Source organism: Camelus bactrianus, chromosome 34, assembly GCF_048773025.1.
Source record: "Camelus bactrianus isolate YW-2024 breed Bactrian camel chromosome 34, ASM4877302v1, whole genome shotgun sequence".
In the NCBI taxonomy this organism is placed as follows: domain Eukaryota; kingdom Metazoa; phylum Chordata; class Mammalia; order Artiodactyla; family Camelidae; genus Camelus; species Camelus bactrianus.
In genome coordinates this window covers 1,668,781-1,685,841 of record NC_133572.1, presented here as the reverse complement: position 1 = coordinate 1,685,841, position 17,061 = coordinate 1,668,781, and the positions used below count along the sequence as shown (strand labels likewise).

Genomic DNA, 17,061 nt, shown 5'->3' with positions numbered 1-17,061 from the left:
GGGAGGGATAAGAAAAAAAAAAGTAGTTTATTGAGGATGGCCAGTAATAAGTAAAATATATGACTGCCAAGGTTTGAATTATCCTTTCTGTTCACAGAGTACTCGAGGAGTCCCTCAGGTCGCTCCTCCAGAGCCAGCTCCAGTGGCACAGCCACAGCCCGCCCACCCTGCCGCCTTGGTCTCTTCTATAGACAGGTGTGTAAAGTCAACTTCTCCTGTCTTGATGGGTCGATAGGATGGCATGAAACTTGAGGCTGTGAAACCTTTAAATCTCCTATTGTAAATTGAACTTTTTCCCCCCAAAGTGCACATTCAGATGTGGCTTCAGGAATGAGTGATGGCAATGAGACTGTCGCATCGTCTAGCGGAAGGCATGAAGGGAGAACCACGAAGCGGCATTGCAGGAAATCTGTGAGAAGTCGCTCTCGCCATGAAAAGACTTCACGCCCCAAACTGAGAATTTTGAATGTAAGTATTGCTGACTTCTGGGTTTCATATAGTTAGTTTATTATTTAAGTATTTCTAAGGCTAGAGTGTATTGATGAAAGTTTAGGCTCTTCTAATCACCCAAATGATACTGTTAAATTTCGTATTTCTGTAAGAAGGCAGTAGAGAGTTTAATTTGCACAACAAAGGCTTTACATTTCTTCCAAACTCCTCAATGGAAGATAAGTACGTCGCTCAAAGCCTGATATTTTCTTAAGGTTTTCCTGCTGCCAGTTTAAGAGGCAAAGTACCAGTGTTTCAAGGACTAGTGGTAACGTTACGCTGAACTTCAAGTGATAACCTACATCACTTTCTCACATCCAATAACGGTGCTGAGCATGGTCTTCTGAGATTAAAAATACTTTACTTTTTTCTTTTTAGGTTTCAAATAAAGGAGACCGGGTAGTAGAATGTCAACTAGAGACTCACAACCGGAAAATGGTTACATTCAAATTTGACTTAGATGGTGACAACCCTGAGGAGATAGCAACAATTATGGTATGTCTGAGTTTAGAGTCCCAGATTTTTCCTTAGTCCTTGATCTTCATATCCACCACCCTAGGCAAATAGGCAATATTTTGTAAACTGTTTTGACAGTTACCTATTTATTTCAGTTTCAGTGTGAGTATAACTAGCAGACCAAGCCGGTGATTTAGAGATGTTTTTGTCTGGGGCCTATCTAGGTATTAAAGAACTAACTTACATATCAGATAAATAATACAGATGGAATGCAGACTGGGCAGAAAAATGAAAATGGGGATTGAATGACCTAAGGCTTGAGGAACACTGTACGAATCAGGCTGATGTCTCATTTCTTTTACAGGTGAACAATGACTTTATTCTGGCAACAGAAAGAGAGTCATTTGTGGATCAGGTGCGGGAAATTATTGAAAAAGCTGATGAGATGCTCAGTGAGGATGTCAGTGTGGAGCCAGAGGGTGACCAGGGGTTGGAGCGTCTGCAGGGAAAGGATGACTATGGCTTTTCAGGGTCTCAGGTAGGCTCACCATCCCGTAGTGAAGCTTTGTTTGTTTCAGATCCAGTGGTACCATGTTACACCTGTAACTAAGGCTGTCAGCACTCATGTTCTCTTTGCAGTCAAATGCTCTACCCCTGAGCTATACCCCCATGTTCTCTTTGCATGTGGCGATTTGCTTTGCCTAATCACTGAATTTGAGAATGAATTTAATCACTTTTGTTTGTTGTAGAAATTGGAAGGAGAGTTCAAACAACCAGCTCCTGTGTCTTCCATGCCACAGCAAATAGGTGAATTTCTTTTCTTTCCATCATTTGCTCTTACCTGAGAATTTGTGTGTTAATACTAAAATCTCGAAGCTTCGTGTTAGTGATGGTGTATGTAAAAATGTGATTAAGTGGTTTGTTTCTTTTTAACCAGGCATTCCTCCCAGTTCTTTAACTCAAGTTGTTCATTCTGCTGGAAGACGGTTTATTGTCAGTCCAGTGCCGGAAAGTCGATTACGAGAGTCAAAGCTTTTTGCTGGTGAAATATCGGATACAGGTAAGGAATTACTTCTGCCACGTGTGTGTAAGTCCTGCAGCATCTCTCCTACAGCAGAAGCTTGGTCATCAAACCGTGGTTCAAATGATGACACAAGACAGTGAGGAAGGGTAGCAAATTGAGACTACACCCAACAGACGAACGTATGGAGAAGGGAGACAGACGGTGGAGAGAAGAAAAAGAGCACAAAGGGTGGCTGTGCTAGGTACAGCCCATGGGATTAGCTACTGCCATGTACGGTTTGAGCGCACTCCATGTTCTTTCAAGAAGCAGACATTCATACTGACAACTTCTGATCGAAGTAGTAGTTATTTCACTTTGCTCGTTTAAAGCCTGTCATTTCCTTGGGAGAGGTTTTGTATCTTGTTGGTATGTGGCATTGTTGGTTAACTCCAAAAACAGATTATTAAGACAGTCTTTTGAATCCACTCTTTAAAAATGGACTGATTTTGAATTTTTTATTTTCCTTTGCAGTTGCTGCTGCTTCTACATCTCCTGGCACCGGAATGAACTTGTCTCACTCTGCTTCATCCCTTAGTCTACAGCAGGCCTTTTCTGAACTTAGATATGCCCAAATGACAGAAGGGCCCAGCACAGCACCTCCCAACTTTGGTCATACAGGACCAACATTTCCAGTCGTGCCTCCTTCCACAAGTAGCATTGCTGGAGCCGCAACCACAGTCGCGGCCACACTTTCAGTATCAGCCCCCGCAGCTAGCTGCCCTCTTACTGACATCTCCACATCAGTAATGCAGTCTGAGATTACAGTGGCGCCTGAAAAAGGGACTGCTGGGGTTGCCACCTGCACAGGTGTGACACCATCAAGCAGTCTCCCTATCCCGGCTGCATCTGAATCCCCAGTGCTCTCCAACGTGATTTCAGGCATCACGGCGCCCACCGCTGTCTCAGTGTCAGCAGCTTCCAAGTCAGTTCAGGCTCCTGCCCCTGGGGGCGCCTCTTCTAGTGTGGATGCATCCCCCTCTGTGCCCATTTCAGTGACTCCTGCCTCGGCAGGGAGCAGCACTGCTGCCCTGGGTACTAAGCCTGCACCCGGGCCATCTCAGCAGGCAGGAGTTAGCACTGCCGGGGTAGCCACGTCAGCATCAGTTTCTGCCACCACTCCGGCCCCGAGCACGGCTTCACAGTCGTCTGTCCTGCTCAGCAGCAGCGCCTCGGCTCCTGCCCTGTCCGAGACGGTGGTGGTCAGTGCACACGCCCTAGATAAGACTTCTCACAGCAGTGCAGCGGGCTTGGCTTCGACCCTCCCGGCCTCATCTTCCTCTCCCTCCCCTGGGGCAGGGGTATCTAGTTCTGTTTCTCAGCCTGGTGCGGCTCATCCTTCAGCCGTCACCTCAGCTGTAGCTTCTGCTCCTGTCCCTTCCCAAGCAGGACCTGCTTCTGCACCTCTGTTACCCCAAGTACCTGGCATCCCACCCTTGGTACAGCCTGTGGCCAGTGTGCCTGCCGTACAGCAGACACTAATTCATGGCCAGCCCCAGCCAGCTTTGCTCCCCAGCCAGCCCCATGCTCACTGTCCTGAAGTAGACACTGATACACAACCCAAAGCTCCGGGGATCGATGACATAAAGACTTTAGAGGAGAAGCTGCGGTCTCTCTTCAGTGAGCACAGCTGCTCTGGAGCTCAGCATGCCCCTGTCTCCCTGGAGACGTCGCTGGTGGTGGAGACCACTGTCCCTCCAGGCGTCCCGACCACTGCCGTCGCACCGAGCAGACTCATGACTTCCACTACGAGCACTTGCCTGCCACCAGCCAGTTTGCCGCTAGGAACAGCTGGTTTGTCGGGTCCAGCAGGAGTCACACCTGGGCAGGTTTCCGCCCCGGTCAGCACTGCACCAGGAGTGAAACCTGGAACCGCTCCAGTGAAGCCACCTTTAACTAAACCTCAAGTAAGATTCTTGTTCTGAAATAATTTGAAAAATATCATCACTCTTTTTTCCCCTCAATAAGTACATTTTAAAAAATTCAGCCTTGCAGATTAGAAATGTAGTTATAAAGATGCCTGGCTTATAGTAGACACATGGTATTTAGTAAATAAATTGATTGAAGGTGATTTTAAGATATATGTACATTGAACCATGAGATTTTTTTTCTTTTGAAATGTGGCAAGATTTTGGGGTTAATTATACTGCACAATTTTCTAGGAGTATATAATAAGTAGTTAAAGTACAGGCATTGTACCAGATTGGTACAGACTGAAGAAATCATCCCAAAGGGGAGCTAAGTGTTTTTGCTGGCAGTTACACACAGTCACAGCAGTTCACAGTCTGTTTGCATGAGAATGAAGCAAATTGTCTGCTTCACTTAGATTCTGTACACATACAGTTTGGGGTTTGTAAAAAGTTGGAAGTTGGTGATGAATATGATACACAGAGGAGAAAAGAATCTAGGAATAAAATGAGCGGCACGAGTTTCCTGGTTCTGCTGCGGTGGCTTCCTCTCACTATGCCCGCCGGTCTCTGCCCCTCCGCGTAACCAGGCGTGTCTCTCCTTCTGCGCTGGGTGCCTGCGCTGTCTGTCTGCGTTGCCATCGATGCAGGATTCCTCTCACGGGGCGGGTGGGGGGTGACTCAGAGGCTTCACTCAGAATACAGACTGCTCGATAGTAGTAGATTTCTGATGTCTTTTGTTGTCAGACCTGCCCCAACGGTTATTTCTGAACTATTTTGTTTCTCAGAAAAGCCTGATAATACAGTAGCAGATGAGTGGCTCAGGCGTATCTAGACCACCTCTCGTGTCCACGCAGCCTTTCTTCTCTGTATTTTCCCTGCGGAGTAACCTTTTACTAAAGATTCCTGTCCATTTTATTGGCATATCATAGTAACCCCTGTAATAGGATCATGGTTATAATGCCCTTCAGGTAAGATGGATACCAGAGTATAACTCAGGTGACAAGCTTACCTTAACTAGATATATTTTATTCTTATCCTTCTGCATTTGAATTAGTTGGTTTGCTCTCCAGTATGCAGTCTTTACTCTTAGTGTCTCATGGACTTGAATTTCCCTTCACTGTCTGTAGGTGCTACCAGTGGGTACTGAACTTCCAGCTGGTACTCCACCCAGCGAGCAGCTGCCGCCTTTTCCGGGACCTTCACTAACTCAGGTGCCCCAAGACTTGGCAGATTTTGTGCCCCTACTTTCTTTCACAAAGCTTGTTTAAATTCTCCATTGCATGATCTTGCCTTCTGGCTCCTATTTGGTTTTGACTTAGTAAGAACTTTCTTTTAAAACACCATAGCTGATGATACAGGCCCTACTTAGAGTAAGAATCATATCATCTAGAGATCATTTGATATTAATACTTTTTGTAACTTACGAAAAAAGAAAATAGCAGACTTGACATTTTGCCAGAAAAATTCCTTCTATCATTCATACTTTTGTAGAACAGTGAAAGATTAGACCATTGTGGAAGTAAAAAAAAAAAAAAAATTACATGTAATCAAAATTAACTTTGTAAGTTCCTTGGGGAAGGGTACCTCCCTGATAACTGGCAATGCCCTTTTTCTGTGGGTTCAGCACAACCTGTTTTTTTTCTTGAATGTTTGACATTTCTTTCAGTGACCACCTAATGAAGTAATTGGGTATAATAAGGGTCATGTTTATGAAAAACAAGTATTATATCTTTCAATACAAAAGCCACACAGCTCAGCTAACATGAGATGACTCAAAGAGGAACTGCGGCCAGTGACGTGGACGTGAGACTGCTGTCTCACTTTCAGTCCTGCTCACTAGGAGTCGGAATTGCCCGCAGTTAGACTATGCTTTTCTTTCCCGCCCTACCTTCCACCCAACACGAGTTGAATTCCCGTAAGTACTTGTTAGGAATCCATCATAACCATGAGAAAGCTTCTGATGTGAGACAAGCTAGTAACACTGAAACTAAATGAGGGATTTATTTTAGAATAAGATATAGAAAAATATGGCTAATTGCTAACTTGAAGTCTGAATTTATCCCTGCTTCTTTAACAGTAAAACATAATTAAGGAACTTGCCGTAATAAAGTAGTAACTCCAACAGAGAATCTCCTCCATCAGCTGCTAAATTTTGAAAACAATTGCGTTGTGAAAGTCTATAAATTTCGAGTTTTGGACCTATTTTCTCACTAAAAACATGTATTTCAGATCCTAAGAGGGCCCAAAGTGTGATGAGAAACCGCAGATGGGACGTGGGGGATGAGGATGAGGGGTGGTACTGATGTGGAGGAAGAGGCTGACCGCGGTGGCAGAATAGGTCCTTTTTCTATTCTTAAGGACAGGCTCTCAGAGGCACCAAGCCAAAAAAGAAAATAGGGAACAATATAGTTAGTCTCCCCCACATCATGATGACATTTTTTTAGAACGTATTTTTAAGGAGAGGACAAATAGATAACTTTCCTATCACTTTAAGTAATATCATACATAGAATGTAATAAGGAAGGGTTCAAAACTGTAAAACCTTAGATGTAATTGAGTTTCTCTGTGGCTTAAGAACTTGACAATAAAATTTTAAGAGGTTGGTAAATCAAGGAATATAGCTAAGTTGAACTTAGGTCATCGAGTTTCGTATTCAGTGAGCAGATGTGATGTTGTGTCGATCTGAAGCACGAAGCTGAAGTGTGTTCTGTGTAAACCGGCTCTGCCGGTGCCAGAGTGCTTACTGTGCCATGTGGTCCATCCCAGCAGCCCCTGGAGGATCTTGATGCTCAGCTGAGGAGAACGCTTAGTCCAGAGACTGTCGTGCTGACGTCTGCAGTTGGTGTAAGTTTTGAAAACCTTGTTAAAATCTTCCAATAACCCTAATGTATTATATTCCTGGAATATGACTGTAACCTAGACCATTCTTAATATACCTGTAACACCTATTCAGTGTCTTTGCTTGTTCTAGTCAACAGAAATGAGATTAATGAAAGATTAACACTGACCCCGCAGTGTAACTATGGAAAAAGTCTGATTTGAAAGATGCTTTTTTGTCCTGCCTGTGGGTAGAATTATACTGCAGATCAATCCTGTGCATTTGGAGGAGGCTATACTTAAAGTGTGAAGTTTTAACTCATTCCTTTTAGGCTTGTGACACAGTAATGTTCTGATTAAAACTACTTTTCTATACATACCCAAGTTACACTGTTAAGCACCCATGAGAAAAGTTAAGAAAGCAATTAGAAGGGTTAAGACTCAAAATTTCTTTTAAAATTCTCTTTCTTTACATGAGACTTACTTTTAGGCCATAAAAAAAGAGACAGGAAATTCCCTCGGACGTCAGTGCTTCTCCGCACAGGCTGTCTGTCTCTCTGCCCTTTATGAAGACCCGAGGGAGGGCAGCCCGGGAGGGTCTGAGCGCACCTGCAGCTGAAGGTGCTGTGTTTGTGTGTGTGTTTGCAGCCGGCGTCCGCGGTGGCCCCCACAGCAGCTGTGGAAGGAGGAGCGCAGCTTCGGAAGGACGGTGAGACCCGCCCCTCCCCAAGTCGCCGCCTCCATTCCTGCCCGTAACTGACTGTAGAGGCTGCTGCTGCAGAGGCGCAGCCTCGCGAGCTGGCAGGTGTATGTGAGACGATTTTAATGAATGTTTTTATGTATTTCATGGTTGAGGAGCATTAGTACCAGTATCTAGAGCAGACAATTTTAGCAAATCAGTGAATCTTTTCCTCTTGTGTTTTGGAGGGTGGCGTGCCAGGGGCTAATAAAAGTTTCTCTTAACGTGAGGCCCTTCGTTACTAGCTAGGCCAGATCCTTGCTCAGAGAGAGAAGGACCTTCAGGCATATTTATGAAAGTTAATTTATTGGCAACCTCTTGGCTTTTTAGAAATACAAAGATATAGATAAGCTTGAATAACATGGATGGTAGAAATACAAATGTAAGATTTCAATCAATCAATTTAAACATTTATTTTTTTAATTATTTTTATTTCTGGAGTCTTTAGAATTGGGATGTTTACAAATATAATCTCTTTAGAAAGGCACATTTCTGACTTAATTTTGTGAAAATTATCCAGACCAACAATCTAAATGTTTAATGAGAACTTTTATCCTCACATGCTCAGTCATAAGTTTATGTTGACTGCTACTGCTGTAAAGTTTTGTTGTCAATCTCTTCTCACCCTCAGTCCCACAGAACCTGGGAAGTTTAAAATTTATTTTCTGTTGCCTTTGCCTTCAGAATTGTTCATAATCAAAAGTCAAAATAATTGAACGTGAGCTATATTTACTCAGTGTGATTTTATATAGCACATGCTTAAAATTAATTTTTCCTTTTTATAATATCCGTTCTCCTCAACACCCCCTGACATAAGTGTAATTCACTGTATAACTGTTACTAAGATTAGCTGAACACTCTTACCTCTTCCTGTCTTCCTTACATGCTTAGACTTAAAACCTCTCTAAATTAAGTTATTTTCAAGGCAGGCAGATTCTGAATTGGCTCTCTTTTTAAAGGAAGTGCCTTGAAAATCAGTGGAACAGACTAGAAAGTCTAGAAACTAAAGTGGAATGTAGAATATGAGAAGGTGGCCTTTCAAATCAGTGAGAAAAGATGGAATATTTCAGTAAATGGTTTGGGACAACTGGACAGTGGCTTGGAAAAAGCAAAGATCGATCGCTAGCCAAGGCCAAAATAAATTCCAAATGGATCAAAGGTGAAAAATGATGTCATAAAATAGTACTATAAGAAAACAAAAGGAGTATTTTTCTTTTTCTTTTTCTTCCAACTGTCTAGAGCACGGTTGACAAACTTGTTCTGTAAAAGGCTGAAAAGGAAGTATGTTAGGTTTTGCTCTTCAAATATCCAAAATATTGTAGCTCAAGAAGCAGTAGACATGCATGAATGAGCGGGTTTGACTGTCCAGTAAAGTTTACGTATGAAAACAGGCAGTGGGCTAAATTTGGTCCACAGTTCAGAGACTGCTGATCCTTAATGTAGAGAAGGATGTTACTGTTACGTTTAATACCCAACACGGAAGCATTAACAGATTTTAAATTTCTGCATGGGGAAAAAAAGTGCTGTTAGGTCCAAAGATAAGTGAAAAACTGGGAAATGTGTGTGTTGTGTGCTCATATCATAAAAAGGACTAGTTTTGCTAATATAGAGTGTTCCTATGAATTTGGCGTGGGCCAAAAAGTAATCAAACGATACAGAAAAAAAGAAAATTGGACATGAAAATACTTAATTTCCTTTGTGAAACAGAAATGTAGAGTAAAACTAAAAGTGATCCTGCTTCTCACCTGTCCTTGTTAAGTTCAGACGTGTAACAGCCGCTGGTGACTTGGTTCAGCCTTTTTGGAGATCAGTTTAAGTCTGTCAGTTATAAATGGAAATGATTCAGTCCTTCCATTCTCAGGTATTTATTCTACATACCTATAAGAAAATACATATTAGAGCACTTTTATGATAGCAAGAAGTTCTGAGTAACTTTAGTGTCCTTCAGTAGAAGCCTGGATAAAATGTGGTACACTTCAAAACTTCATACATGCACATAATGCATAATATCAGTAGAGGATAATGCAGCCATTAAACAGAATGAGGCACTTACGTGGGAAGATCTCTAAGTTACAGTTAAATGAGAACACCAAAGTCAGTATTCTACCAGCTGTATAAAATAAAGGAAATGGTGGTGTATATTCCATTATCTCCAGAAAGAAACCCCAACAAGTGATTGTCACTAGGAGGACCTTGGTGGCTTTAAAGTCACTCAGAATTGCTTATCAGTGATTCTGCCACTTACACTGTTCTGTTCCAGGATTTTGCTTAAGTGTTGCCTAAACCAATTTGCCATAGCTGGTTTTCTTTTTAAAATATGTCTTTAGTATCCTAAATATAATCTCATGGTTTGCTTCTTTTATTTGTATCTTTGAGTTGCAGGTTGAAACTGTAGTGTAATTTTCTGTTAGCCTTAGTTTTTACAGTGTCTCTTCACACTGGATGCCGTTCTGCTGCTACGTAACTTTTTTCCCTTCAAACAATGCCGTGTCATCTGCACACGTGTACAACAGAATGTACAGAGGGTTCACGATAAATTTCCAGACTCGATCATTTATATCATTTACATGTTTCACAAGCAATACAGTCTTTCACACTGAAGGTGTCTCGTAGGAAACCAAACAGTAGCTGTTACCCCTTGTTGGACAAAATCTGAGCAGCCTTGCCTCTAACAGCTTTCCTCTTCTGATACGTAGTTTCATTTTGCTGTGTTTCTGGCCAAAAGGAAAAGCAGCTAACTGAAAAGAGATGCTGATTTAAGTTATCTTCCTCCTCCATGTACTTCTTTCAGTTCCTCAAGTCACAGAAGGTCCTGTCTTAGCACCTACTTCAGGCCCTGGTGGTGTTTTTAAGATGGGGCGATTTCAGGTAAGACAGTCACTGCCGGGGGGTAGTGTGTATGTAATAAAAAGGGATTCCCACTTCTGGGGAGTGTGTATGTAATAAAAGTATTATCTACCTTTTGGGACTTAATTGCCATCAATGATGTATCTCTTTTAGATGGAGAACTTTATAGCTCTTTATTATTGTCCCCTCTTAAAATAATGCATGCTAAAATAGATAACCAACACGTTTATACGGTAGAGCACAGGGAACTATATTCAGTATCTTGTAGTAACCCATAATGAAAAGCTATGAAAAGAAATATGTGTATGTATATGTATGACTGATCTATTATGCTGTACACCAGAAACTGACACAACATTGTAAACTGACTTCGATTTTTAAAAGTTTAAAAAGTAATTCATGCTAATTAAAGAAAGACTACTTAGAACAGTAGAGAAGCAGTAGGTTGTCGTAGGCCATCCTCCCACTGTACCCCTAGGATCACCTTTGGTGGTGTATTCCTTCTGTTACTTTTTCTCTGTGTGTGTATTTAAAATTGGCCCTGTTTCTCCTCTGAATGTTACTTTGGCTTCTTCCCATCTAGTAGTAGGCTTTCCTCACCATTCTCCTATTGCCAGTCATTTCCAACGTAGTAAGTAAAGTCACAGTAAACATCTTTGTGTATAAAGCATCCTCCACATTTAGGGTTGTTTTCTTAGGAGTCATTTACAAAGTGAAGATGCTGTGTCAACATCAAGTGATACCATGTAGTTGTTTTCCCAGGTGGACCAACAAGTGAATGTTTTCTGGCTTAGTGCACAGTGCTGCACAAGCTCTGACCCCCCCCCTCACACCCACTCTCTGATGATGATTGTGGTGGCACTTAAAGTTGGAGATAGCGGGTGATAGTCTTCTCATTTGTAAACTGAGGTTCTGAGCGCCCATCACCACACTGAGTTTGTGTTTGTGGCTTGCGGGTGAGCTGGGACCTGGATCTTCCCGTTAGTGCCAGCTGTGCCAATCCTTGAAGCTCAGCTGGCAGTGTCATTTGTTGGGTTTAGTGTTTGTCGTTTTTCTTATTCACAAGCAGCCTTCAGGATCCCATGACCTGTTGTTTATATTTTCACCAAGATGTGAATCCGATTCCTATGCACAATGTGAGATATGAAAGTAAATCATACACTAAGCTTGACCAGCGCTCAGAATCTACATCTAATCTGTGCATCTCAGTACAGATATGTCATGCTCTATAATGGCGTTCAGTTTATTCTCACAGTCAGAGAGGGAGGGGCAGTGTGAGCAGATAATCAGCCTACTCAGACTGGGAAATAAAGTGATTTTTTTTTTTGTTTTTGGTCCATTCTAAAATTGGGGGGTTTGTGTTTTAATCTCACTTTGTATTCTTTCCGTCAGGTTTCAGTTGCAGTGGATGACACCCAGAAAGAAGGTAGAAATAAGGCAGAAGATGCAAAGTCTGTTCATTTTGAGTCCAGCACTTCAGAGTCCTCCGTGCTGTCAAGCAGTAGTCCCGAGAGCACCCTGGTGAAGCCAGAGCCCAGTGGGATAGCTGTCCGTGACACCTCTTCTGATATGCCAGATGGTGCCCGCAGAACTCCCGCCTCAGAAGCAAAGTCAGAAGCTGGGCAGCCTACCAAGGTTGGGCGTTTTCAGGTGACAACTACAACGAACAAAGTAGGCCGTTTCTCGGTTTCAAGAACTGAAGACAAGGTAACTGAGGCAAAGGAAGAGGGACCAGTGGCATCTCCCCCTTTTATGGATTTGGAACATGCTGCTCTTCCTGCTGTGATACCAAAGAAAGAAAAGCCTGAACTCTCAGGACCGTCACACCAGAACGGGCCGTCTTCTGACCTGGAGGCCGCCTTCCTAAGTAGGGACGTGGATGATGGTTCAGGTAGTCCACACTCCCCCCATCAGCTGAGCAAGAGCCTTCCCATCCAGAACCTAAGTCAAAGCCTTAGTAACTCATTCAACTCCTCTTACATGAGCAGTGACAATGAGTCAGATATTGAAGATGAAGACTTAAAGTTAGAGCTGCGAAGACTTCGAGAAAAGTAAGCACGTTTTCTCCCGTGAAAGAACGGTGGCAGAATTGTAGTAAAACCTAGCTCCCTGTGCTCGGTTAGTCTTGTTTTCAAGAGGGCAGTTATGCAAGGGCTAGTCACCTGAATGCAGTTCTCACGGGGTCTCCTGTGTTTGTTGGGGCCCACAGCGCTCCTGTGTCCCAGCGCTGCGTCAGCGTCTGCACTACTGTCACCATGTTATTTTGACCAGCACTTTTTATTGTTACTAGCCCAGGCTTTGCTGTTTACTGGTCTACCACGTGAGTCTGGTAATGGCACTGGGATATAGATTGTGATAGCAGGTTTCCTTGGTCATATGTGACAAACTGGATTCTAGTCTCAAATTCAGTATTCCTGTGTAGACCCTCAGTCAGGAAATCTCTTTCTCCTAACACACCACCCATTTCTGGTAGTTGGAATTTGACCTGGGTAATGGAGGCCAGCCAGCAAGGCGAGTCAACAAACTAGAATCTCAAGGTGGTAGAAATCAGATTAAGTGCATTTGGGGGAAAGGCTCAGTGAGTGCGTAAATACGTGAAGGAAGGTTAAATAATGTCAGTTTTTATTTGAACGAAGGTGGTTATCAGATTTTTGAGCTATGTTTGGTCATCTCTCGTAGACATCTTAAAGAGATTCAAGACCTGCAGAGCCGCCAGAAGCATGAAATTGAGTCTCTGTACACCAGACTGGGCAAGGCTCTCCCTGCCGTCATCATCCCCCCTGCTGCCCCCCTGGCGGGGAGAAGAAGGCGGCCCACCAAAAGTAAAGGCAGCAAATCTAGTCGCAGCAGCTCCTTGGGGAATAAGAGCCCTGGTCCAGGTCAGCCATGGCTGTCTCCAGCTGTGTATATAAACTGTTGAACATCAGTTATTTTTGCTTCAGAGGAGCTTGGCTTTTCTGATATTCTTACTTCCTTGTCTTGTGTACTCCCCGTATTTACAGAACCTCTTTGAATCTCTGGAGGTAGGCTGGGTGGCACAGTGGCGTTACATCCCTTGTAACCCATGCTGCTGTGTGCTGGGTGCCTTCACTTACAGTTGTTCTTGAGGGTTGAAATACTTAGCGTTGCCTGCTGACTCACAGAACTCACACTTCACCCAACTCTTGGGCAGTTGGAAGAAAATACATTGTTCTCTGTTTAGTAAAATCCAGGTCGATTCTTCCTCTTATGGATGAATGGCAGTTGTGATGGCTGTTAAGTTTCATATAGATATTTGAGTGTATCTTATGTGACAGTTCCCTTGGTTAAAGTTTTTATTTTATTTATCCATATTGGAATAAAGAACTTGCTAGTGTTTACAGTTAAGAAATAGTTAAATCATAATCTCTTGTAATGAATTATAGTTTGTCTATTTTTAATGATGACAGACTTTTTCCCTTTGGTGAACTTATGGTAATATTAACAGATAACTAGTTGAAAAGTAAAAGTGTCTGAAATAAGTTTTTATCTCATACTTGCTCTTCAGTTCTAATATAAATATGTTGGAGAGCAGTTGCAAACTTCACAGCTTTCCAGTCTCTGAAAATTTTCAGACCTAAACCTTTTCTCTAGCAACTAGAACCAGTTCAGTAGTAGATGTGATCATAAGGGATATCAGCTGATTCAGATTCTGATCCCAGTTTTGACATACTTTCTGAGGGGACGTCTGTTCCACCAGTTACTAGGGAACAGAGAAGTTAGTTGATTCCAAGACACTTGGCTAGTGATTGAAAGCCACAGACCAAGAATAATTTTGAACATGTATGACTCTGTAATCCATACATCATTTTTTTGATACCTCTTTTGTGCTCAATCTGACGCGTGTACCAGAAAGACTAAGCAGCAGAGACTGTCTGAAGCCAGTTTGTATTGCGATCTAACTCAGTGTTCTATAATAGCATAAAAAAGCAGTCGTGAGGCTGCACAGGGGAACTTCCTTGTGTCTGCTCATGTTCTGGCCCCCTTACTGGCTCAGCCCTCGGAACCCCCAGGTTGTCTGATGCTGAACCTCTTCTGGATGGGGTCCCACAGCCCCTTGCCCACTCCTCCCTCGTGTCAGGGAGGCCCTTGCGCTTTGATCTCCTCGGTGGGACAAACTGGAGGAGCAAGAGCAGAGCCTAGAAAGTGTGGTGAAAGCTGTGAGTGTCCCCTCATGCCACTGTGTCTTTTGGCAGGTAACCTGTCCGGTCAGAGTGCAGCTTCAGGCGTGCACCCCCAGCAGACCCTCCCCACTCCTGGCAGCATCCCAGAGCCCGGGCAGAATCAGCTGTTACAGCCCCTTAAGCCCTCTCCCTCCAGTGATCACCTCTATTCAGCCTTCACCAGCGATGGTGCCATTTCAGTACCAAGCCTTTCTGCTCCAGGCCAAGGTAAGAAATCAAAGTAGCCGTCATCTGCCAAGAACACTACAGTGGAGATGGTGCCGTATCTGGGACCGAAGCCTGGTGAGGAACCTGTTAAGGTGGGTTGGAGGACCAGCTGACCAGGAACAGCCACATGGCGCCCTTGTGGCTCTTTGGGTTGGAAGGGGCGTGGGTAACGATTACAGTAGGTGGGATCACTGCTCCCATCAGGTGGAAATAGGTTTTTTCCCAGGCATTACAGCATGAAGTGATGTCTGCACCTCTATGAGGCATCAACCAAAGGAATGACTCCTTTGGATTTGGAACTTACGCTTTAATACCTGGACCAAATTTCCTGGACCAAATTCTAAGGCATTTTAGCCGTTCTGAAAGCTAATGTGTCTGTTAGCCAGTGTAAACTTTTAAAATTTCTAAGTGTGAGAGAAACATACTAACATGAATAGCCTTACAATTCAACTTTTTAGCCATAATCTACTTTCTAAATGTGGGTTTATTAATGATCCCTTAGAACATTCCCGTACAAGAGAGAGCTTCTAGTCCCATGAGAACAAGAATTGAAAGGAGTTGGGTGTCTGGGTGGAAACGAGTATGAGAAAACATAGGTAATGAACTTGGTGCTTTTGCCACAGTGCACAGACCCCAGGGGGGGAGATGGGCTCTTGGTAGGATGAGCCCCCCTGCCGGTAGGGGCACAATCTGGCCTTGTCCCCCCTGGGCCGGTGGAGGGGCTTGCGGCCCGTCCCCTCCCGCCCGCGTCGGGCCCTTCCCTGGAAGCGCGATCCTCTGTGTGCCACCCAGCGTCTCACGCAGCCCCTGGCTCTGACGTCTCGCAGCCGTGTTCTGTCTCCTCTCTCTGTTCTTCCCTGTTCTTCCCCTCTCACAGGCTGTGCGAAGTTTAACTGTACGTCTGAGCAGGTGACGTTCAAACCTGGTGGCAGGAGGACCCGATTTCTGAGTACGCCCTGCTTGGCTCTTTGTGTGTAACACCTTTACTCCTTCCTCGTCCTTGTGTTCTGCTGCTTGTTCTGATGTTTCACGCGGCCATTTTCATTTGTCTCTCTCTGTCATCTTCTCAGTGGCTTGGCTGCTCTGCTGTTACCCTCAGAAGTTTGGGTCTCTGTTAATTATGATAAAAGATGTAGAAATGATACTGGGTTTCTGTAAACTTCAGAATAACTTTCTAGTGGAATCGCCTCTTCATGGGCCCAGGACAGAGGGTAGACGTGCTGTCCAGGTTGTGGAGACCGTCGGGTCTGGTAGCACAAGGAGGCTGGGCTCACGGTCCTGCTCAGCGTTAGAAGTCACAGAAAGCACTCGACCACTGATGCAGGTGAAAGTTACCCCCTTTTTCTGTTCTTTTTCAGAGTAGTTTGGAATCTTTTTATCTCAATTAGGCGCAAACGTCTACCAGTTGAAAAGATGCTAGAATCTCTTCCTTGGATGCTTTCTCCACCACTAACCTCTAACTCTGTAAAATCAGTATTTCAAAAAGGGCTTCAGTGTAATTCTTCTTATAAGGCTTATTAAAGACTGAAGCCCACATTTGCAGTAACATGGATGTCCCTGGAGAATGTCATTCTAAGTGAAGTAAGCCAGAAAGAGAAAGAAAAATACCATATGAGATCGCTCATATGTGGAATCTAAAAAAAGAACAAAAAAACATAAATACAAAACAGATACAGACTCATAGACATAGAATACAAACTTATGGTTGCCAAGGGGGCGGGGGGTGGGAAGGGACAGACTGGGATTTCAAAATGTAGAATAGATAAACAAGATAATACTGTACAGCACAGGGAAATATATATACAAGATCTTGTGGTAGCTCACAGCGAAAAAAAATGTGACAATGAATATATGTATGTTCATGTATAACTGAAAAATTGTGCTGGAAAAAAAAAAAAAAAGACCGAAGCCCAGCATCTGCATGCAGAAATGGGCTTTTAACAAAATCACTGGGATTTCCCAGCCCTCTTGGCAAAAACAAGGCATGAGAGCAGGTCACCCAGTGTCTCCAGCCCATCTCCCCTCGTGGGAAACCAAGTGGTCCTACATGCACCAGATGAGACCCCGCCTGCACACAAGGCGCAGGACCCTGGGGAGACACGCTGCCTCTGATTGGCCGGGGCCTACTTGGCACATGCAGGTAGTCAGCACACACATGTGGAAATAAATTTTTACAACAAAAGGTTCAGGTAGAAAACTGCTTTGTTAAGAGTTTAGATCAAGATCTTTCTTCTCTGTTAAGGCCTCAAACTTCTGATGTGGTCATTGAAGTGCTTTTTAAGTGCATGTGCAAGGCCATTGCTGTTTCTGAGTGTGGCTCAGAGGTCCTTGGGC

At 43.7% G+C, this 17,061-nt stretch overlaps 1 protein-coding gene across 23 annotated transcripts in view; it reads left to right on the top strand.

Annotated features, from left to right (window-relative positions):
- The window catches only part of WNK1 (WNK lysine deficient protein kinase 1), a 119,011-nt gene that overhangs the window by 94,668 nt on the left and 7,282 nt on the right, over positions 1–17,061 (top strand). For 13 of the 23 annotated variants that reach the window (XM_074357259.1, XM_074357264.1, XM_074357257.1 and 10 more), the window contains 15 exons: positions 98–195; positions 306–468; positions 868–984; positions 1,310–1,483; positions 1,695–1,752; positions 1,883–2,005; positions 2,480–3,912; positions 5,043–5,126; positions 6,682–6,759; positions 7,381–7,441; positions 10,263–10,339; positions 11,711–12,369; positions 12,998–13,197; positions 14,533–14,727; positions 15,605–15,697. In XM_074357259.1, the coding sequence (XP_074213360.1) occupies positions 98–195; positions 306–468; positions 868–984; positions 1,310–1,483; positions 1,695–1,752; positions 1,883–2,005; positions 2,480–3,912; positions 5,043–5,126; positions 6,682–6,759; positions 7,381–7,441; positions 10,263–10,339; positions 11,711–12,369; positions 12,998–13,197; positions 14,533–14,727; positions 15,605–15,697 (3,613 nt within the window). The remainder of the gene's footprint in view (positions 1–97; positions 196–305; positions 469–867; positions 985–1,309; positions 1,484–1,694; positions 1,753–1,882; positions 2,006–2,479; positions 3,913–5,042; positions 5,127–6,681; positions 6,760–7,380; positions 7,442–10,262; positions 10,340–11,710; positions 12,370–12,997; positions 13,198–14,532; positions 14,728–15,604; positions 15,698–17,061) is intronic. The other 10 variants (XM_074357263.1, XM_074357276.1, XM_074357277.1 and 7 more) reach the window with 5 other exon arrangements.